Below are 22,743 nucleotides of genomic sequence, written 5' to 3'. Positions count from 1 at the left end.
TTTCCCAGGTTAGCTTCCCTTTTTTTACATTTTTTCCCTTCGTGTGCGTACGGGGACAGGCTGACCCACGTGACAGCCGCAGGTGGGGGCGCGTGTTTTTTGACCCACACGTCAGTGCCTGTGCTTGTGCGTGCGCGCGCGGCGTGCTTTCGCGGCGATTGGTTGTGGGGTTGAATTGTTGAAAGGAGCGGAGCGCGGAGACTGGCCGTCCAACAACCCCAACGGCCCGCCGGAGTGGATGGCGCGATGCAACCGCGCGAGCGTCGACCGGTTCGTTGCCCGCGTCGGCGGGCAAGCGGCAAGCGGCCGGCAAATGGGAAGCGGAGCGATGAGGCAGCGGATTGGCGTCAAGTTTACAATGGTTTTCCCAGACTGACTTTTTGTAAGGTTTTGCTCATGTTTATCAAAGTTAAGTTATTGTTTGTGTTTAGGTATGTTTGGTCGGAGGTAAAGTTAAATTATTATTTGTGTTTTAGGATCTAATGATTCTTTTTTTAAATGGATGGGATGAATCTCTTTTTTTATTGGAGAGACGAGGACGGATAGGGACGAGAATTATCAACTAATTATATCTTTTAATTTTAAATAATAATCATTAATAGTACACTAATCAACACGCACTAACGTGTATTAATGTTATTCTTGCTATAGTCATTAATAATTAACAATAAAATATGCTAATTAACCCTAATTATACTCTAATTGACTCATTAATTATCACTAATTAGCACATTAGCCCTTACAAATTATAATCTCATAGTAATATATACTAATAAATAATACAAATATATTAATATCACTAATCATTTTATTAATGAGCATGATTAATAAAGGTGAATAGCTTCGTCTCATCGATTTGGAGGGATAGTTTCATCAAACATATTGAGATAATATTCGAGGGATAATCCCATCCCTGCTACTTTGAACCAAACACCATAAAAACAGGGATCGCCCCCTTCCATCCCACCTCATCCCCTGAACTAAACACACCTTAGAAGAACAGTTGAAAATTTAAGTCCATTACACTCAAAAAAGAAATCCCTAATCGCCCAATAAAGTAATGGTCGTTAGGATTGTCACTGACTAGAGAATACTTCAGGAGTACCAGAAGCTACCATAGAGTGCCGAATAGAGGAGCTGAACCTGATCGCGCTAGGAAAAGGTGGGAAGCACCAACGCACTAGAGGAAGAGGAATACCAGCCTGAGTGGGCTGGAGTGGGTGTGTTGAGTTGTACTTGGGCCCGTGTAACAGGCCGAGAGGCGAGAGAGCGCATCACCTAGAAAGGGGGTGATGTCGAGCATTAAAAAGGGGGAAATGTGAATTGTTCTTGGCGGACAAAAAAGACAATGAACCAGAACTAACTAGCTTGAACCCAGTCGATCGCTATGCAGTGAATCTATCTGGAGTTCTTGCCGAATTGGTGACAATTAGTATCAGAGTTGTTCAATCCTGGCACAACACCATCATGGAACCAGATTGCGAGTCGAAATGAATGCCAACAAGCAACATGCAGAGTTGGCGGCAATGTTGAGGGAGACCAATTATGGCATCACGTAGAACCATCAAGCGATCGTAGAGGAGCTGAAGATCACCCAAGGGGAGTTTGAGCAGTGTAGGCCACATGTTGAGGCCAACCTGTTGGGTCTGTAGAAGAGCGTCGCCAATCTTTGCGCGCAAATGGAACAACTCCACCCCATGCCTAGATCTAACAGCAAGGCGACGGTCAAGGCTTCGTTTGTTCTGGCTTCATAAGCGGAGGCGACGAATCCAATTGGAGCAACAACCACCGCTCACCTGGGGGTTCCCTCGTTCGAGGCGATGTTCGAGCCTCAAGGCCACTGCTCTGCAAATTAGCTCTGGGGGTATGGTTTTGGGGTGAACTCCACCCTAAATCTGCCTCTGGTCACAGGTATGCCTCATACTAATACCTATGCATCAATTCCATTTAAGATTGGAGACTCTGGTAATAGAAGTAGTGGGAGTTCTGGTTTGATGGCCTCGTTTTCTCAGTTAGATTTTCCCTTATTTGATGGTGCTAATCCAAAGATGTGGGTTAAGTGATGTGAAACTTTCTTTGATGTTTATGATATACCTCCTAATATGTGGGTGAGACTAGCTACCATGAACTTTGTGGGTTCGACAGTATTTTGGTTGTAGTCTATGGAATCAAGGTTGAACACATGGGCTGGGTAGAGCTATGTCTGGCTTTGAGGAGTAGATTTTAGAGGGAGCAGGGTAACCAATTGATCCGTCAGTTCTTCCATATAAGTCGGACTAGCACTGTTAGTGATTACATATACAAATTTGATGATCTTGTGCATCAGTTGTTAGCTCATGATTCATCCCTCAATAGATTAGTTATCATCAACCATTTCATAGATGGATTGAGGAGTGATATTAGAGCTACTGTTTTATTACACTGACCTATGGATTTGGATGCAGCTAGTTCTTTGGCCATTTTGCAGGAGGAGGTTCTACAGGATTCACCTCGAAGAGACAATAGAAGGTTTGATGGTGGAGCATATTCAAGGAGTACTAGGAGATTTGTAATAGTCACTCCTAATATCAATTTGAGAAACATTGGTAGTATGGCTCAACCTGAAGACAGAAGAAGTAATCCTGTTGGAAATATGGCAATAGGCAGCAGTAAAGACAAGCTGTCATCTCTAAGGCTTACAGAAAGGCTTACAGAATATGCAGAAAAAGATTTTTCAGACTTTGCACATCAATGTTATTGGAGGATATTCTGGCTTTGAAGTGACTTATAGAAGAGTTACAAGGTTGTTTGCCTCGCCTAAACTTAAACAGTCCATTAAGGACTTTGTAGCTCATTGCATAGTTTCCCAACAAGTTAAAACAGAAAAGTTGCCAATCCTAGATTGCTTACCCCTCTTTCTATACCAGAAGGTGCCTGGTAGGTGATCACTCTAGACTTCATTGAAGGTTTTCCCAAGTCATCCAAATTTAATTGCATTTTGGTGGTGGTGGATAAATTCTCTAGGTGTTTCCACTTTATACCTTTGGTATGTCCTTTTACTGCTCTACAAGTAGTTGTTGCATTCATTAACAATGTTTTCAAATTGCATAGCTTACCTAGAGCAATAGTATCAGATAGAGATAGAATTTTTACAAGTGCAATTTAGAAAGAACTATTCAGGATGATGGGTACTGAATTGAGTATAAGTACTTTGTATCATTCTCAAACGGATGGGCAGACAGAGAGAGTGAATCAATACCTAAAAGCTTATATAAGATGTTTTGTGCATAGTTGTCCATCTAAGTGGGTGCAATGGTTACCCTTAGTTGAGTTTTGATATAATACCTGATATCACTCCACAGGAAACTCCTTTTGAAGTTCTGTATGGACATTCTCCTGTACAATTGGGAATAAATAAAGTGAAAACCTGTAGAGTACCTGATTTACAAGAATGGTTATCTGAGAGGGAAACTATGACCAAATTATTGCATCACCACTTAATCAGAGCCCAACACTGAATGAAAATTCAGGGTGACAAGAAAAAATCAGAGAGACACTTTGAAGTTGGAGAAGAGGTGTATCTTAAATTGCAACAATATGTTCAAATTTCTGTAGCCACAAGAGCATATCACAAACTCTCCTTCATATATTTTGGCCCCTACAAGATAGTTCAGAAAATTGGGACAGTGGCTTACATATTGCAGTTGTCAGAATCATCTTCGATACATCCCGTTTTCCATGTGTCTCAATTAAAGAAGGCATTACTTCCTCATGATCAGATCAGCATAGAAATACCTCTGTTACCAGCTAACTTGCAGGTATCATAGGTGCTTTTGATTAGGAAACTCCATAGGCACTCCAATGGTGTGGTACTATAGGTGCTGATACAATGGTCATCTTGGCCAGCATCTCTAGCTACTTGGGAGGATGAAGAGGCGCTTCGGCAATGTTTTTCAGAAGCACCGGCTTGGAGACAAGCCGCTTTTCAAGGAGGAGGATGCCACATGAGTACCAAAAGCTACCATTGGAGCGCCAAAGAGAGGAGGAGCTGAACCTAATCATGCTGGGGAAAGGCAGAAAGCACCAGCGTGCCATAGGAAGAGGAATACTAGGTTGAGTGGGCTGAAGTGGGTGTGTTAAGTCGTACTTGGGACCATGTAATAGGCCGAGCGGAGAGAGAGCACATCGCCCAGAAAGGGGGTGATGCCGAGTGTTAAAAAGGGGAAAGCGTGAATTGTCTTGGCAGACAAGAAAGACAACGGACTAGGCTAACTGGTTTGAACCCAGCTGATCGTTGTGGCGGTGAATCTATCTGGAGTTCTTACCAAATTGTGACAAGGATATTTAACGGTTATCTATCTAAATGGTTCTCATAAGGGACTATTGCTTGCTTAGTAGAACCAGAAAGATTTCTCATCAGATGCTTTGTCGCAACATTTGTACAAAGGTTGAAAAAAGAATGTACATATAGATTTTAAAATCTCAAAGCGATTAAATATTCAATACCTCTCCAGAAAAGGGACTTAGAAAAGCCGTTGAATTTTTCGCACACGGAAAGTACTTGACAAACTAATCACTAGAACTTTGAAAACAAAATATCTTTAATGCTACAGTCATTGCGACAAATGCAACAAATAAAATTACTGTTGCAACAATTAAAATACTTATTGCAAGAAATTGAAAACACATTCAAGTAAAGGTACCTGCTACAATAGGTATCCAAACATCAGTAACAACCAGCATAAGTATATACAACGAGATATAGTTGGAGAAGGATCACAGATAGATCTCGCTAGAACTACAGAGATGGCTGAGAAATAGGCAAGCGGAGGAGCAGAGTGCTAGAGGCAAAATGCATATATTTGTGAAGAAAAGTGCTTGGAAATTACTCAACTAAGAGAGAATGGAGCGCAGCTTGATTGAAAATGGTTGAAGCTGTGAAGAGGGAGAGGTTAGGAGAGAACGGGGGCTTGAGAGTAGTGTCTGATATGCATCTGATAATTTTTTATAAGAAAACAATCATATCTTTTGGTGTAAATTTCATAAACCCATCATTTTTTTTTTCTAATTGTCACTTCTTGCTTATTTCACAAACCCACCAATACTTTGGACTGAATGTCACAAACCCAACACTTTTCCGTTTTTTTGTCACTGTTCATCGGTATTGTTCACTGTCACAGTGGTGTTCTATTTCGTCAAAAATTAGTGGTCTTCTGTTCCTCCAAAAATCTTAGAACTTTTTGTACGTGTTCTATAATCTATGTGTAACCCATTTTAATTGAATTTAACCAAAAATAATGTGTATAATTTAAGTTGAAATTCTCCGAAAAAGACTACTTTTATAACTTCTAATTGTTAGGGCCTTAAATAAAATCCCAAAAATTTGGGAAAATTCACTAATATTCTTATTATGTGATTTAATAATTTCTAAAATTATTTCCAGCATAGGTTATATGATAAAAAAATGAGTTCCTTTGTAATGCTCTATTTATATGTATTTTTAAAATTAATGCATATAAATAGAGCATTACAAATGAACTCATTTTATCACCATATAACTTATGGCTGAAAATAAATTTAAAAATTATTACATCACATAAGAAGAATATTAGTAATTTTTTTCAGATGTTGGGGATTTTATTTGAAGCCCTAAAAATTGTTAGAAGTTATAAAATAGCTTTTTTTTTGAAAATTTTAGTTTAAATTCTATACATGCTTTGTTGGGTGAATCCAATTAAAATGAGTTTTACATGGATTATAGATCACATAAAAAATTTAAGATTTTTGGAGAAACAGAAAACCACTGATATTTGGATAATAGAAGACCATTGTGACAGTAAACAGTGCCAGTAAACAGTGACCGAAAACGCAAAATTGGTGGGTTTGTGACATTCTGCCCGAAGTATCGGTGGGTTTGTGAAATGGTCAAGAAAAATGGTGAGTTTGTGACTATTAGGAAAAAAAATGATAGATTTGTGAAATTTACTTTATCTTTTATACAATCAAGCTGGAACACCTCCCATTCTACCCAACATTCAGCTATGAGTTGATGTGATGTAATAAAAAACAAGTTTGTATGCATCCCAAGATGCAAAATGCTGGAACACTTCCCATTTTCTAAAAAATTGGATAAATTTCTAGCATGTAAGAAAATGGAATAGATTTTTTTTCTGAAAAAAACAAATACAAAGTGCCACACACGTAGCACAATCCGAAGCCACATTTGAAACCTTCTGGGCTTCCGGCCCATTTCCCTCCTTCAACCGTCCACCCGCCCGTTACGGGGAGCGTCCCGCCCTCCGCTTTTTTCGGGCAGCAAAGCTGCAATCCGCCGCCACCACCGCCGCTGCCGCTCTCCGATGTCGCCGCCGCTGTCTTCCCCACCTCCTTATGCCCATACCCTTCCGTCCCATAGCCCGCCTCGTCCACCTCCGGCCCCTGTCAACCTCGCCCCGAGACCACATCCTCCTCCGCTTCGCTGCCCTCGCGAAGGAGCTCTCCGACCAGCCCCCGCCCCCGCCCCCCCCGTCCCGGCCGCGGTCGCCGCACCCGTACGACTACAACCGTCTCATGTCCGCGCACGCTGCGTCCGGCGATGGCGATGGCCTCGGCGCCGGCGCGCACCGCGCCCTCCAACTGCTCGACGAAATGCGCACCTTCCTAGGGCGCCGCCCCGACGCAGCCTGCTTCACCACGGTCGCCGCAGCGCTGTCTTCCGCGTCCCGACCTGGCGACGCGCTCACCGTGCTCCAAGCCATGGACGCGGACGGTGTCGCGCCCGACGCCGCCGCGTGTACAGTGCTCGTCGGGGTGTACGCCTGCCGCTTGCGGTGGTTGGACGCGGCCTACGAGGTCGTGCGGTGGATGGCGGCGAACGGTGTGACCCCGGACGTGGTTACATACTCGACGCTGATCTCTGGGCTGTGCAATGCCAGCCGGGTGGCTGAGGCGCTGGGCGTGCTGGACTTGATGCTGGAGGAAGGGTGCCAGCCCAATGCGCACACATACACGCCCATCATCCACGCCTACTGCGTGAGTGGGAGGATACATGAGGCCAAGGAGCTCTTGGGAACGATGACTGCCGCTGGATTTGCACCAAGCACAACCACTTACAATGTCTTGGTTGGAGCTCTATGCAAGGTTGGTGCTTTCAGGGAAGTAGATGTGCTTCTTGAGGAGAGCAACGCAAAAGGCTGGACGCCGGATACAATCACATACAGTACTTACATGGATGGGCTATGTAAAGCTGGCAGAGTAGATAAGAGCTTTGCACTGGTAGATAAGATGCTGTCCAATGGGTTGCGTCCAAATGAGATCACTCTGAATATCCTCCTTGATGGGGTTTGCCACAGGTCAACTGTGTGGGCTGCAAAGTGTCTTTTGGAGTGCAGTGCAATGCTTGGGTGGCATGCCAATGTTGTCAACTATAATACAGTGATGAAGAGGCTTTGCGATGAGCGGAGATGGTTGGCTGTTGTTAAGCTCTTCACCGATATGGTTAAGAAGGGCATAGCTCCAAACAGCTGGACTTTCAGCATTCTTGTCCACAGTCTCTGTAAACTCGGGAAGCTTCATATAGCACTTTGCCTGCTGGGAAGTAAAGAGTTTGTCACCAATGTTGTGACATATAATACTTTGATCCGCCATCTCAGTTTATTGGGGAAAGCTTATGAGGCCTACCTCTTGTTTCATGAGATGACTGAGGAAGGCATTGCTCCCAACGAAGTCACCTATGGCCTTGTGATTGATTGTCTCTGTAGTAAAGATAATTTCTTGGTTGCACTTAGCTGTTTCAATGGCTCACTGGAAGATGGCCTCTCTCCATCTGCACTATCGAGTATTGTTCGAGGTCTCATCGCTGGTGGTATGCTTCGTGAATTGTATACTCTGATAGGATGTATCCTTGGAAAAGGTTTCGTAATAGATGTGTGTATGTACCAGGAGTTGATCATTGCTTTTTGTAAGAAAGGATATTGTCGAGGTGGTGACATGTACAAAGTGTGTTACATATTAGAAAGAATGCTTGGATTGAAATGATTTCTGTCCCAAATTAAACACGAAAGATAATTTTACTTTTTGAGCTAATGTTTGTACCTTGCATGGTACCTGTAGGGTAGCCTTTGACTGTTTTACTCTTTTTTCAACTGACGTTTCTGTCCTCTGTTCCTTTCCATTTTTTGGAAAAAAAAATGACGAAGTTCTGTAGAACAAAATGAAAAATTAACTTTGTTTTTGGCCTTTTGCTTTGCTACTTAAGTTGTATTTTGTTACCTATGTGACGCATTCAGTTGCCATAAGGTCCTATAATAGGACCTCTCAAGTTTGAAATATCTTATTTATAGACTATTTTCAAACTTATACAACACATTGCCACGTGTCCTACTATAAAAAAAGTCAAATTGAACTCATGGGAATTCTAGATTCAACTTTATGATAAAATATGAGTGGTTGATTTGGCAAGATCACGTTTGTACACGTGCTAATGTAGCAATGCAATTGCTGGCCATGTAGTCAACCTACTTTCAATGTTCTACTACCTCTTATAGCTCCAAATTAATATTTTTCAATTCCTTTCTACCAAACATTTATATGATAAACTCCAATTTTTTTACATTTGCTCATGAAGGCTTCAGGTAGGAGGCATCCGACTGAAGTCTCCCTCGTTAGTACCAGAACTGGAATTGAATTTGCTTCCCACTGGTGTGTTCATGCGAGACTGCCGCTTTGTCACAACTATGGGGTTCTTCTCTTCTTCATCGATGGCGACAAGCTCGTATATGTCATTTCTTTGGAAGACTGGGTGCACATAAGCACCCTTCAGGTACTCTCTCAAATTGAAAGTTGGGTTGTGTGCCTGTTCCAATGTGTCCTTTACCATGGCATCCTGCAAAAGAAGATGATGTATATGCCATTTTATGTCCCAGAATAGATCCCATTCTTCTACTTTCGGTACTGCTTTAGCTTAATATCGACTTATGGTGACACTATGCGAACGTATGTGTGAAGCGTAAGTTTCAGTCTTACCTGCAAGGGGAACTTCACAAATGCTGGCTCAAACCGGCCCTTGCAAACATAGTGGAACCATATGGAGAGGACAGGAAGCGGGAGAAGAACAACAGTGGACTTCTCTGCTTCCTGTGTGCTCAGCAGTCCTAGTAGGAGGATTTGTGATACTATTACTGCTATAACTAGTCGCCTTTGCACGTCTGGCCAGAATTGTGCACCACTCTCATATTGCTGATTGTAGACATTGATTATCTTGTGACAAAGAAAGACGAAAAAGGACGTTAGAGACCTATGGTAAGGATGAAAACAAAAGGGCTTGGCATTTGTTGAACCACAGGAATTCACTTGATTACTTTGAAGGGCAAACAGTTGTGGATAGAAATTTGTATTTGGTGCCAATCTGAACTTGATGCCAACAAAAATACACTGGTGACGTAATAGAGAGGCTATCTGATTAAGAAGCATGATTTAAACTCGATACCTGATGTCTGAAAACAACATAGGCGAGACTGAAGAACACTATGATGAAGGGAAGAAGAATTGGTGTAACAACTGCATATACAAGGCCAAGCAGAAAGTAGAGCTGTAATCGCGGTTCCGAGTAGTAAAAATCCAGGCCTCCAGGGTCCATGGCCTGCTCACGGTCTAGCTCAGTTCTGACCAAGAAAGCATTCTTTATATGGAACATTACCAACGGCTTCAACCGAAGAACTTCAGCAGCTACACCAGCCCAACCATCAACCATTATGAATGACATGAAAAATGTGGCCTTCATGGGAATGGACTCTCCGACAATCTCTGGAATTCTTGAGACGAGAAAAGAGAAAAATGACATATTATAAGGCATTCACTTTGTTTAGGTAGATAGTAAAGATAGACCAAACGGTTATAACCAAAATATCATAATGCAAGAAGCAACTGGTAGATTCAACATACTTGCTGGCAGATTGATGGATGAAATTATCAAGCTGTTGGAATGCTGTTCCAGTTATGACACTCCCCAAAAACACATTCACAAAGAGGAACAGGTAGTATTTCGACGCTGTCCTCCTGTCCAATCCAGAGAGTGAAATGTGGCCTTCAATCTTGCTCATGGTCATGAGAATTGTTGGGAGAAGTATAAGGAATATTTTCAATACGATTCCTGGCAAGAAACCTTGGATAACTGACTTTAGAGAATTTCTGCAGGATATTGCACGGTGATTTAGATCCAGAAAGACAATTTTTTATCTTCCACAACTACAATATCGAAGGTACTGGATTTTATTTATCCACTGATTATCCAACAAGGAAAATCTTCGTAGTTGAAACATGCCCGTCTACCAATCATGCATTTATGTAAATTAACAGGCCATCTTTTCTTGCACAACACCAAAATTGTTGTTCATTTTAATCGAACTTTGGTAGCTCTTTATTGAAGATGAAAAAGAAAACCTTTTTTGTAATCAATACAGTTTCGCGATAGCATAATGGTAAAAATCAATTATTCCAGCACTGGAAAAACTAGACCCTGTTTGTAACTAAAGAAAAGTAGATTGTGAGTACTCACTTCATTACATGTTAAATCTAAAGTTATTATACTAGCTCTACTTTAACCTCCTAACGAAAATAATCTTAAACCAGGTTTGTGGATCTACTTATAGAAAAACAAAAGCCACTCAACAGCTGGAAGACAAGGTTAAGATCAAGCTCCTTCTCGGAAAAGGAAATGAAAGCTACTCACGGAGAAGCAAAAGCTCCCCAAACAGCCCTTAATCAATCTATTGTAGCAAGAAAAGGGTGTCTTTGAAACACAAGAACACTACATAAAAAGGTCCCGTAAAATGGTATTAACACTTCCTACTAATGAATTTCAAATATTGACCGTCTAAACTGAAATTAGAAATTTGTGCATAATTGTACGGATTCAAAGAAGTGTCACTTCGACATGGTACTGGTAACGAGACACTGGAAGTCAGAAGTGACGAAAAATTGTTCAAGTAGTAAGATGGCAGGATTTAGTGGATACTACATGCTAAACGAATGTCCCAACTGCTTTTTATTAAATGTAACTGTAAACACAGAAATAATAACTCTCACCTTTCTATTATAGGTTTCAAGAAAGGAAGCAGCCTCTCAATATCGTCTAGATTTGCCAAGGATTGGACAATTGCAATTGGTACCATGAAGAAAAAGGTCAGAAAGAAGAGCAAAACAGACATAAGAAGCCTCCTTATTGAGAGCCCAACAAAAGGTATTGCGAGATTAGCCCAGTAAACATCACGAGGTTCTGGAGCCCACTCGGTTAACCATACTGTCGGATTACTTGTCTGCTGTGTTTGAGCACATACAGCAGCCCCCCACCGTGTTTTGAAAGACACAAATGCCGCTGGCATAATAGAATTGGGATCAGTGATCACCTTTTGTCTCTCCTCATCTTCCTGCAACACAAGCGAAAACATGTCTCGGTATTATGAATGGCATGAGGTAAATTTGCAGTACAATCAAAGGACGGTTCTTGACAGTCTGACGACACTACCAATATAATGAAAAAGTGACTGTTCCTTCCCATGAAACTATACCTGTTTACATAGCTCTTCAATTGCCTTTTTGTAGTATTCTATAGCATCCACTCTTTTCCCCCAAAGACCCCACAATCCTGTCTATAAGAAATGTAGTGGAGTCATACCACTTGCAACATTTTAAGCATCCATTGAAATACCATTTTAGATGATAAGAAGCTATTAATGCACCAGGATATATTTGCCACGGAGAAGCTGTACCTTCATAGTTGGCTTTTTTGTAGGGTTTTTAGCATGCTGGTTTTCGTAGTAGATTAACCAGTTTTTCAGTCCTTTTTTCTTCTCAACCAAACCGGAAAGGTGGTTCGCATTGTATACAATCTGTTGAATCGAATGTTTTGAAAATTATTCCAAATGAGAAGCACACTTTGAATCAGATTTTCTTTCATTTTGTTATAGATATGAGATCCCTCTTTCCAAACGAACAAGAGGGGAAAAAGCAACTCTTGCTGCTTCAGTTGAAGAGTAAAGAAGTGCAGTTAAAGAATAAAAAGCAATGAACTTATTTGAAATTTCTTACCTAATCATATGTTTATACACAATGACAATACTACAGTGATATAATCTAAGAAAAATTAGAACCTGGTGAGTGAGGTAATGATCACGGTGATTCACTGCAAAGAAGTGCTCAACATGCTCACTAACTGACTCATCTGGGTCCGGTGGTACATTTCGCACAAGGACCTAAATAAAGTAGGAGAAGAGTTAGGAGTGGGAATTAGGGAGTTTTAATCTCAACAAGTCTCCTGAAATAAATTCCAAAGACAATTTGTAATAAGATGCAAAATTAACAAATAATTCTAGTGAAAGCTCATTAATTAAATTTATACAAAAAGAGCATTTACCGTGTATTGATCAGGTCGACGATTTTGATTAGCAAGAAAGCGTAATCTCATAGTTGTGATAACCTTATATTCATGATATAATACGTAGAACGTCCAAAATGTAAACACATAGGCCATTACTATGTGTGCCCAAAACCTATAAAAATTCAACAAGTAGATAATTTATCAGCCAATGTGAAATAACAGGAAATAGAACAATACATATAAAAAAGAGAGAATATGTCAGCTACATAAATGGGCAGGTGCTTGAAAAAATCTAGATATCAAGATAAGTTGGGTTTCTTTTTCTCATAAACTATGCTGACAACATATGGTTTTCCTGGAAGAACTCCCAATTTAGTAAGGCCTGTAAGGCACTGAGTTGCTCAGAATTCTCATTGCTGCAAATTTTGAAACTCTATTACTAGGCATTTGTGTTGATTGGAAAAATGATTTCTTGTAAGTTGTCATTGTTCAATGGCCTTCCTGGAGATCTACACAAATCAAATTCTTCTATTGCAGCATCTTAAAATTTATTTGGCAAAACTGATAAGAGCTAACCATTGGAGTGACCATAACAAACTTAAAAAGAAATAAACTCTTTGCACGTAATCCTTTTGCATTCTTCTATGTGGATCAAGATCGTGCACCAGTCTTAAAAATCCTATTTCGAGATGATTCTTTTTAGTTGGATCTTGTGGGTTTCATCTCTAGCCTATCTCAACTTGCTTGGGACAAAGACTTTGTTGTTGTTGTTGTTTGGTTTCACCACTGCATAATTATTCCTGTGTTCAATTGATTTGAAGTATCAAAAGAGCCCACTCATGCCGTGCTCTGACTCTCAAACAGGTAGATAACAAGTAAATGTCCAATGCTAGACGAGAAACTTATAACATGTTTGCGAAATTCCAAATATCTGACTGACAACTTATATGAAAAATATGTAATAACAATGCTTAGATCTTCAAAAGTTTCTAATTAGGACTCTATACTGAGAAAACGGATATAGGATATCTGAAAATGAGAAGTTAGGGCTAGCATCACTGTGATGCACTATGTGCAACACATTACTGTCCAAATAAACAGGGGGCATGATCCATGTTGGTGCTGTAAGATGTACTAAACAACACATAGCTTGAGTAAGTAGAAGTAGAATTAGCTATACCTTTTTGAACCTTTTCCAAGATTTGATATCGAAAGCTTGTCAATTTGATCATAACTTAGTCCCTTTTCATTTTCCAATGTGCCACTAGTCCAATTGACGGGAACTAGAACAGTGAATGCTAGCACAGCAATTGGCACAAATATTTTTAAACTGCAAAGCGAGAAAATGATGCACCGTCAGGAAAAATAATAAACTTCTCTGTAAACATATCATTTTACCATTGTACATGTTTAAACGAGTCAAATAATCATGTTTTATCATCAAAATGGCAGTCTAATTATTTCCTTTTGAACTTGGAACACATGAATATAAAAGCAATGCTGCGGTGTGAAAATTTAGAAAAATGAATATCATGCTCACCCAAGAAGATAGATGCGGACATATACAGCGGAGTCAAGTCCTGCATGCTCAATCAATTCAGGTTCTGGCATTTTCAGCGCTGCAGGCATCCAGTTCAGAAACCGGATATATGTTGACAGATCGGCATTGACAAACTTTGAGAAAACAGTTCCCAAGTGCCTCGGGCTGCTTCTCGTCCCTTTGAGGTACCATTTTGGAAAGTATACTCTATCGTTAATAGGCTGTATCCTCAGAACCGCAAATGCAAGAAGAAAACCCAACGCAGATAGTATGTTTATTCCCGCAGAAACACCAATGTCGGTCAGGGAACCCATATCGCTCTAATGGGATTCACTCAACGTTCTTCATACAATAGTGGCTAAGCTAGCTGTCGGAGCAAAAATCTGCATACAGTGGAACAATTGGTCAAAAGAAGTTGTCGGTTGGAATTCACAACAATAAACATGGCCACTTGTTGGTCAACTTGAACGAAACTTTTAAAGAAACGGAATTCAGGTGCACATGCACAAACTCTTGCAAAACAAGAGGAACCGTACATTGCTCAATAAAGTTTCCAGGGCTGTTCTTCATGGAACACTTGAAATCAATCACGGAGGGACCAGTTCCGTCGATGTAATTTGTTCAAGGAGTCGGGCCAAAAACAACAATTGGAAACACGAAACGAAGATGAATGTCCTGACAGGACATCCAGAACCCAAAACGTACGCAAATTCTCACATCATGCAATTGAGAACTCAATGCCCCTAGCCCTGATCCGGAATCATCTCGAGAGCATCCACATTTCCAATCGACGCAGGGCAGGAGACGCGCGTTACCTTGACAAGGCGACAGGACCGAGGCGGCACGCGCGTCACCTCGACCCTGGTCGCGCCACGCCACCCGCCCAGAGCCGGCACGCGCGCCGATCGCCTTGTTGCCCCCCTGCGCTTTTCTGGCAGGAAGTCGACGGCCGGAAACAAGGCGCGCGGGAGGATCAGCTATCCGCGATCGGGAACGGAGGGGGCAGACGGGTGAGCGGATGCACGAATGGATCCGGTGGGGATATGGTCGCGCGCGGCGGTGTTGGTGTGGCTGATTTGTTTGTTGTGGAAGGGAGGCGCCGGCACGACGTTTTCTTCCTCCCTCCCGCTGTTGTTTGGCTTGCCGATCGCCTTCGGCACGGCTCCGCTGGCTCCGCCAATTGTTCGTTGGTGCGCGGTGGGGCGGGGCGGGGGCGCAACGGAAATAACGACGTGGCCGGGGTGGGGCCATGGGGGGTTCCAACTGCCGGCCTCCGTTTGGAGCGCGTGCCGGGCACGTCGAAGATGGCTGCGTGGGCCTGGCTTACCCGTTACTACCAAGTGCAATTTTGTCATCTAGGCCGCCGAGAGGATAGAGCCCGAACGATTTTGGGGCTGGACTAACTATCCGGATTAGGGGTGTGATTGTTTAGTTGCATGAGTCCGGCCTTTATGGTCTGTATATAGGTTGGAAAAAAAATATATTGAGTAGATCATATTTGTTAAAAAAAAATATTTAGTTAGTTGTATCTGTATGGACAGACTGAACTGAGTATTTTTCAGTTAACCGAATCTGAGATCGTATAAGCACTGTAAAAGTTATGATCATGAATGATCGTTCGTATGAGGATGTTTTTTTTGTTGATAAATGAACATACCTATATAAATCTATATTCACTGATAAAACTATAGACATATATTTACATCAATCAAATCAGATTAAAACAATATATACAAATAAACAAACACACTTCTCTATATTAGTATAACCAATCCGACCTTAGGTGGGCTAACAAGGCAACGATATGAACTCTATAGTACCATGCAGGGGGCACCGCACAGAGCAAAATGCAGGCCCATTTTTCCGTGGACATATGTCCGGATGGCCCACAAACACTTGACGGAGCTTTCATCTCGAGTTAATGCGGCCAAATCAGCTGGCTAATCTCATGGATATCAGGTCTTCCTTCACGCTGCACGGAAGGAGTTTTTCAATTTAAATTAGGATATATTTGGTAGAACTCTAGTTTCAATTTTTTAAAAGTATTTTTAGTTCTAAAAATTTATAAGTTAAAGTTGTAAGAACATTCAGAGATAAGACATTTTATTTTTATTTTAATCTAAAAATAGAGATTTTAAAACATTTTATTTTAAATTATAAAATCTAACATAGAACTAGAAGTTAGAGCCTATCAAACAACATCTTAATATCTTATAATATTATTTGTTGCTAGAACTTTCAAACTCATCGATTTGTTACTGGATTATCTTTGATATATATCAAAACAAAATTTCCTTGACTTAGTTCTGTAGTGGAACATGGACTCACGCACTCCGCTGCATCTGCTTGAAGTAGGATTCAAACATGTGTATCCGAAAGCATTGCGATGCGAACGAATTAGCAGTCAACATATGAATGGTGAATCCACCCCCTTCCTTCGAACGATAAGGCGAGCCCCGTGCCCGTCCAGCACCCAGGGGAGCTTGCTGCCTCCTCGCCTCCAAGGAGTCCAAAACGACCTTCCAAACAGCCCCGCCCCTACCCGTCCACCCCACTCGACGAGTGCGCTACCCTGCTCGGCGCCCACAGCGCGATCTCACTGTAGGGTTTAGTTACTGATTGAAGATCGGTTACCGATCGGAGCTCTTATTGTGCGGTGTTTTTGGTTTTCAGTGAAGTTAAAAAAAAACTTAAAAATTATCTCAATCTTGTAAAATTAATAACTAATTCATTTGAGCTTCAAATCAAGTGAAACAAATTTTGTTGGTTTTCTTATAACATGATTTACATGATAAAAGTATTTATACTCATAAAAAATTCAAAATTTTCTATGAGAAAATGTATTTGTTAAACCGAGTTAAATGCATAGTGTACTCTTTGCTAATCCAAAAATCATGAAACTAATTTTGTTAGTCTTTTTACATGATTCTATGTCTTTTAAAAATACATGAACTCATAAATTAGTTATTGTAACATACAAGATTATGTAAATGTGTTGCGAGTAGATTAATTTATAACTGACCCATCACATCTCAAAAATTAGTAAAACTATTTTTATTAGTTTATTTATACTATGATTTACGTAGGAAAAATAATAGTAGACATGAAAAAGTTAATTACAGTGCTGTTTCTTAATATATTCACTTTATGCTTGTAAACTTTGTAAAAATCATAGAGAAATTAATAAAACTCTAAATAAAGTGAAATTAATTTTAAATATCCTCTTAAGATACGTTAAAAAAATATGTGTTTGCATGTTAAACTTTTTCTTAACATGAGTTAATAACTGAGTCGTACGCTTCAACTTTTTTCATTTTTTTCAAACTTACTCCATATAGAATATGATGCAAATGACATTATTTTTGAAATTTTTTTCACAGGAGGTCTTAGAATTGTTTCTAATTTTTTTAAATTTTTTTTGAATTTTTAATTTAAATTCAGTTACCGTTCGGTTTCTGAAACTGAGTCGGATGGAGATGATGGGTTATCATTATTTTTCTTGATTACCGTCAAATTTTTGAACTGTGCCTCACTGCCACCTCCTCATCTGTGGGGGAGCATTTCGCCTGTTGATAGGATACTAGTCGGCATTTTGCTGGCTGACAGAGTGCTATCGTGAGAATTTTTTAAAATGGATATTACTTTTACAATTTTCATTAAAATATTTTTATTTAAAAAAATCGGGGAGGAGGACAGCGACGCACGTAGCTATCGCGTGATGTGGGCCGTCCGCGCATCGCCCGCCCTGATCCCGTGGGCCATCCCGACCCAACCGCCCGCGCCCGCCTCGTCCTCCCCGCGCCCGCCTTTCCAGCTCCACCTCCACGTGTGCGCCGCGCCTCGGCTCCCTTCCACTCCACACTCACCACTCCATAGCCGTCGTGCCCATCAGTCACTTCCCTGGCAACGTTACAAGCAACCAGCACGCGATGCCCACCGACTGCTCGACGCAATTCCCCACCCGCTGATCCCGGCCGACCCCCACCCCTATGGCCTCCTCCCTCCCCGCGCCGCCGGCCCCTCCGCCCGCCTCCTGGCGCAGCCTCCTACCCCGCCGCCCGCCGGCCCGCCGCGCCCCCCTTGCCCCTCGCGCGGCGCGTTCTTGCCGCTACCGCTTCCGGACCGACGACGACGGCGTGGTGGACGTGACCGTCACCGGGAAGGAGGGCGACGGCGGGGGGTACGCTGTCGCGGTCGAGGTCCCGACCCGCGGGCGGGAGGGCGGTTTGGTGCTCCGTGCCGCGGGCTCCGCTGGCGAGGTCGTCCCGCTGGCCCCCGCCGCGGGAGGCGCACTCGCGGCTAGGCTGTCCTACAACGGGGCCCGCACGCCGTTTCACGTCTCATTCCTGCTGGCCGACGCGGCGGGTGCGGAGATACGGACGCACCGCGGGACGAGCTTCCGCGTGCCGGTCGGCGTCGGGCGGGGCCGCCCAGCGCCGCTTGGCCTGTCTCTGTCCGTTGACGGGGCCGCCAACTTCGCGTTGTACAGCAAGGGCGCCAAGGGCGTCGTGCTCTGCCTGTACGACGGCGGCTACGGCGGCTGGGACGAGCCTGCGCTGGAGATCGAGCTCGACCCGTACGTCCACCGGACGGGCGATGTCTGGCACGCCTCGCTGGAAAGCGTTCAGGGATACGTCAGCTACGGCTTCCGCTGCGGGCTGTTCGGCATTGACCGCCCTCTGCTCGACCCGTACGCTAAGGTGATCGGGGACTTCATCCCTGGCAACTCTGTTTATGACGAGGGGGTCACTGTGCCCTCCATGAGGTGCCTTGCGTCCTTGGCGAAGGCGCCGACCTACAACTGGGGCAGGGACAAGCACCCATGCTTGCCATTGGAGAAGTTGGTGGTGTACCGGGCAAATGTGGCTTTGTTCACGAAGGACAAGTCGAGTGGGCTGCCGGACAATGTCGCCGGTACATTCTCGGGGTTGGCTGCAAAGGTTGAGCACTTCAGGCGTCTTGGTGTCAATGCTGTTTTGCTGGAGCCTGTGTTCCCATTCCTTCAGGAGAAGGGGCCCTATTTCCCATACCATTTCTTTTCACCAATGAATTTGTATAGCAGTGAATGTTGCAGTGTTTCAGCTATCAAGTCTATGAAGGATGTGGTCAAGACAATGCACAGAAATGGAATAGAGGTCCTCTTGGAGGTTGTTTTTACGCATACCGCTGAAGGAGGAGCAGGGTGCCAGATGATATCAATCCGTGGCATCGATAGTTCCTCGTATTACCTCGCCGACGGGGTTGTTGGATGCAAGGCAAGTGTATTGAATTGCAATCATCCCGTGACTCAGAAGCTGATTTTGGATAGCCTCCGCCATTGGGTACTTGACTTCCATGTTGATGGGTTTTGCTTCATCAATGCCCCTTTCCTTGTCAGAGGTCCAGGTGGTGAGGGCCTATCGCGGCCTCCCCTTCTTGAAGCCATAGCATTTGACCCGGTTCTTTCACAGACAAAGATCATTGCAGATCCTTGGTCTCCACTTGACATATCTAATGTGCAATTTCCATTCCCTCACTGGAAAAGATGGGCTGAGATGAACACGAGATTCTCTATTGATGTGCGCAAGTTTTTGAAGGGAGAAGCACTTATTAGTGATCTTGCAACACGTTTGTGTGGCAGTGGGGACATATTTTCCTCCAGGGGCCCAGCATTTTCTTTCAATTATGTGTCCAGGAATTCTGGACTTACACTTGTTGATCTAGTGAGCTTCAGCAGTGATGAGCTTGCTTCTGAGTTCAGCTGGAATTGTGGTGAAGAAGGACCGTCCGAGAACCATGCAGTCCTTCAAACGAGGCAAAGGCAGATACGCAATTTCTTGTTTGTTCTATTCGTTTCCCTTGGTATTCCTGTTCTGAACATGGGAGACGAATGCGGACACTCTGCTGCTGGTTCAACATCATACAAGGATAAAGGGTCCCTGAACTGGAAAGCGTTGAAGACCACTTTTGTTAAGGAAGTTACCGGCTTTATTTCATTTCTAACTGCACTCAGGAGTCGACTAGGGGACATCTTTCAGAGAAGAGAATTCCTAAATCTGGAAAACATACATTGGTATGGGAGTGATCTATCTGAACCACAATGGGAGGATCCTACTAGCAACTTTCTTTGCATGCACATAAATGCAGAGCTGGATGAAAACGTGCCAGATTCAGTTAGAGTTGATTTATATATCTGTTTCAATGCAAATGAGGAACCGGTCAGTGCCACTTTACCAGCTCTTGCAGAAGGATCCATGTGGCTACGCTTGGTTGATACATCACTTGCATTTCCAGGTTTCTTTTCAAGCGAGTCTATTCCTAACGCACACCAAGTGTCTGGATTGTCCTCTCATCAAGTAAAAGCGCATAGTTGTGTTTTATTTGAATCAAAGAGGGTTCTTTCCTAGTTTCTGATGTCAACATGAATGTCCCTTAGTTTCAATCATAAGTAGAAACCTTTTGGATACCAACTTTGAGAGGCCCTTGGTTCCAAAAAGTTGCAACTTGCAACCTTATTGTAGATGATAATGTTTGTGATAATAAAATCCCTCATTTTCTCAACGTTCAGAACGCCTTGGTTGCAACCTTATCCTAGATGAGAATGTTTATGATAATAAAACCCCTCATTTCCCCTAAGGATGGTATATCTGGTTTCTTACTGTCTTTTTGTTACTTGAGTCCCTGAACTCCATAGCTTTCTTTGTTAAGTCTGACCATTGGATCACGTGCGTGATCACTCCGGATTCGTGACAACACAAGTGACCAGGCTCCTCGACCACCCGAGCGACCATAGTATGGAGCACGCTAACTCGGGGTCACCAGTCACGACCAGCTTGAGCAACTAGTCATACGTGCTCGACCATGACTAGTCTGGTTATCCGTTGTGTACGTGCTGCTCTCGATCACGCCGATCGACTAGCAATATCCAGCTACTCCTGAGTCGTGTACTACTCGGCGAGAACAAACTCGTGTATCTCGACGAGAAGCAAATAGAACGTCAAACAGCAGAAACCTCGATGAGAACAATAAAACAAGGAAAAAACTCTGGAGGAAATTTTAGACTTTATTCAACTCGTGACTTGCACGACTCTGTGTCTTGCTTACAAATTAGAAATTACAACTCATATTTATAGCGATATGCTAACTTCGAATTCTAACACGAATCGTGCCATCCCACGATTCGACTCCGACTCGAACTCTGCACACATACGAACGACGCTATAGCCGTATACGAACCGTATATGAACTCCTTGCTTCCGCACTGTCGTGAAATGAGTCCATGAGGTCTATGACAAGGATTAAGTCCAATATACTCTCTCTTAATCTTTTCGTGGTTCTAGATCACGAACTCCCAAAGATTTCGCATGACCGCCAGCTTCACCGCCGGCAATGCTTTCGTTAGAGCGTCAGCTCGCTGCTCTTCCGTGCAGATGAATTCTACCTCAATTTGGCCTTCTTCAATGCACTCACGAATGAAATGAAACTTGGTGTCAATGTGTTTATTGTGGTCATAAAACATTGGATTCTTCATCAAAGCAATCACTGATTTGTTATCAACAAATAATTTGACTGCTTTGGACTTTTCTCCTGTCAGCTCCCCCAACAGACTTCTAAGCCACAATGCTTGGCATGCCACCACCATTGCCGCCATAAACTCAGCCTCGCAGGAAGACAAATCAACCGTTTTATGCTTCTGCGAGTTTCAAGACACCAGGCTATCATTAATGTAGAAAGCCATACCTCCAGTACTCTTTCTGTCATCCATATCACCAGCCAGATCACTATTTGTGTAGCCGGTGATTACCTCTGTTTCTCCTCTGGTATACAAAATACCATAATGCACGGTGCCCTTCAAGTACCAAGAATTTGCTTTACTGCCTTGTAATGCATCACTGTGGGCTTCTTTATGAATCTGCTTGTCACCCCGACAACAAAAGAAAGATCAGGTCTTGTATGGAGTAAATACCTCAGGCAACCGATGATGCGACGATACTCAGTTGCATCAACCAGTTGTCCATCTGGATCCTTATGCAGTTGCACCCTTTCTTCCATGGGGAATTTTGTGGGATTGCAATCCAGCATACCGAATTGACCAAGAATCTTCTTCGCATACACTGTTTGCTTGATTGTAATTTGCCCATGTTCTTACGTTACCTTAATCCCGAGATAGTAATTGAGCAATCCGAGATTGGTCATCTTGAACTCACTCATCATTTGCTGTTTGAGTCCCATGATCTCCTCTGGACTTTCTCCTGTCACAATGAGATCATCAACATATACTCCAACTCCATGTCAGCCTGTTTCTCTTGTGTGTACGGTGTGATCTTAAGCACACTTCACAAATCCAAGTTGCTTCAAGCTTCTATCAAGCTAGATATTCTAGGCCCGTGGTGCTTGTCGGAGTTCATATAGCGCCTTGCTGAGTTTGAGCACAAGATGCTCTTTGTTCTTCACTACAAAACTCTCCGGTTAGGTCACGTATACTTCCTCTTCGAGCTCACCATTTAAGAATGCCGATTTGACATCCAGATGATGAACTTGCCAACCTCAGTTGGCTGCAACAGCAAGAATGACGCGTACGGTGTTCAGCCTAGCCACCGGTGCAAACACTTTTCCGAAGTCGATTCCTTGCCGCTGCACATATCCCTTCGCGACCAGCCTTGCCTTGTGCTTGATCACATCTTCATCTGAGTTCTTTTTCAGTTTGTAAACCCATTTGAGCCCAATCGATTTGTGACCAGCTGGTAGCGCTGTGAGAGTTCATGTTTTATTCTTCTCTATGGACTCAATCTCCTTGGCTATAGCATCCTTCCAGACCTACTGTCCAGCAGCCTCAAGGTAGCAAGACGGTTCCTCTGTCTCTATGAGC

General features: G+C 42.9%; 3 protein-coding genes across 3 annotated transcripts; 2 read left to right on the top strand and 1 right to left on the bottom strand.

Moving 5' to 3' along the window:
* Positions 1 to 6,369: 6,369 nt before the first annotated feature.
* On the top strand, positions 6,370 to 8,016 carry LOC133884062 (pentatricopeptide repeat-containing protein At3g22470, mitochondrial-like). Its single transcript, XM_062323455.1, has one exon. The coding sequence runs from the start codon at positions 6,370 to 6,372 to the stop codon at positions 8,014 to 8,016; it is 1,647 nt and encodes a 548-aa protein (XP_062179439.1).
* Positions 8,017 to 8,425: 409 nt separating this feature from the next.
* LOC133884987 (CSC1-like protein At4g02900) lies at positions 8,426 to 15,075 on the bottom strand. The gene is made up of 12 exons (XM_062324602.1): positions 14,711 to 15,075; positions 13,896 to 14,278; positions 13,536 to 13,685; positions 12,392 to 12,527; positions 12,129 to 12,230; positions 11,748 to 11,867; positions 11,547 to 11,627; positions 11,065 to 11,405; positions 9,922 to 10,167; positions 9,467 to 9,791; positions 9,004 to 9,237; positions 8,426 to 8,863 (listed from the first exon to the last, which is right to left on the bottom strand). The coding sequence occupies exons 2-12, from the start codon at positions 14,207 to 14,209 to the stop codon at positions 8,609 to 8,611; spliced, it is 2,304 nt and encodes a 767-aa protein (XP_062180586.1). The 5' UTR covers positions 14,210 to 14,278; positions 14,711 to 15,075; the 3' UTR covers positions 8,426 to 8,608.
* A 2,571-nt stretch (positions 15,076 to 17,646) lies between these two features.
* On the top strand, positions 17,647 to 20,518 carry LOC133885873 (isoamylase 2, chloroplastic-like). Its single transcript, XM_062325640.1, has one exon. It carries the CDS (start codon positions 17,885 to 17,887, stop codon positions 20,279 to 20,281), a length of 2,397 nt encoding a protein of 798 aa, XP_062181624.1. The 5' UTR covers positions 17,647 to 17,884; the 3' UTR covers positions 20,282 to 20,518.
* The last annotated feature ends 2,225 nt before the right edge of the window (positions 20,519 to 22,743 follow it).

The sequence above is a fragment of the Phragmites australis genome, chromosome 11 (assembly GCF_958298935.1).
Source record: "Phragmites australis chromosome 11, lpPhrAust1.1, whole genome shotgun sequence".
NCBI lineage: Eukaryota > Viridiplantae > Streptophyta > Magnoliopsida > Poales > Poaceae > Phragmites > Phragmites australis.
The sequence above is the reverse complement of the archived record's forward strand: the minus strand, read 5'-3'. Positions and strand labels throughout refer to the sequence as shown.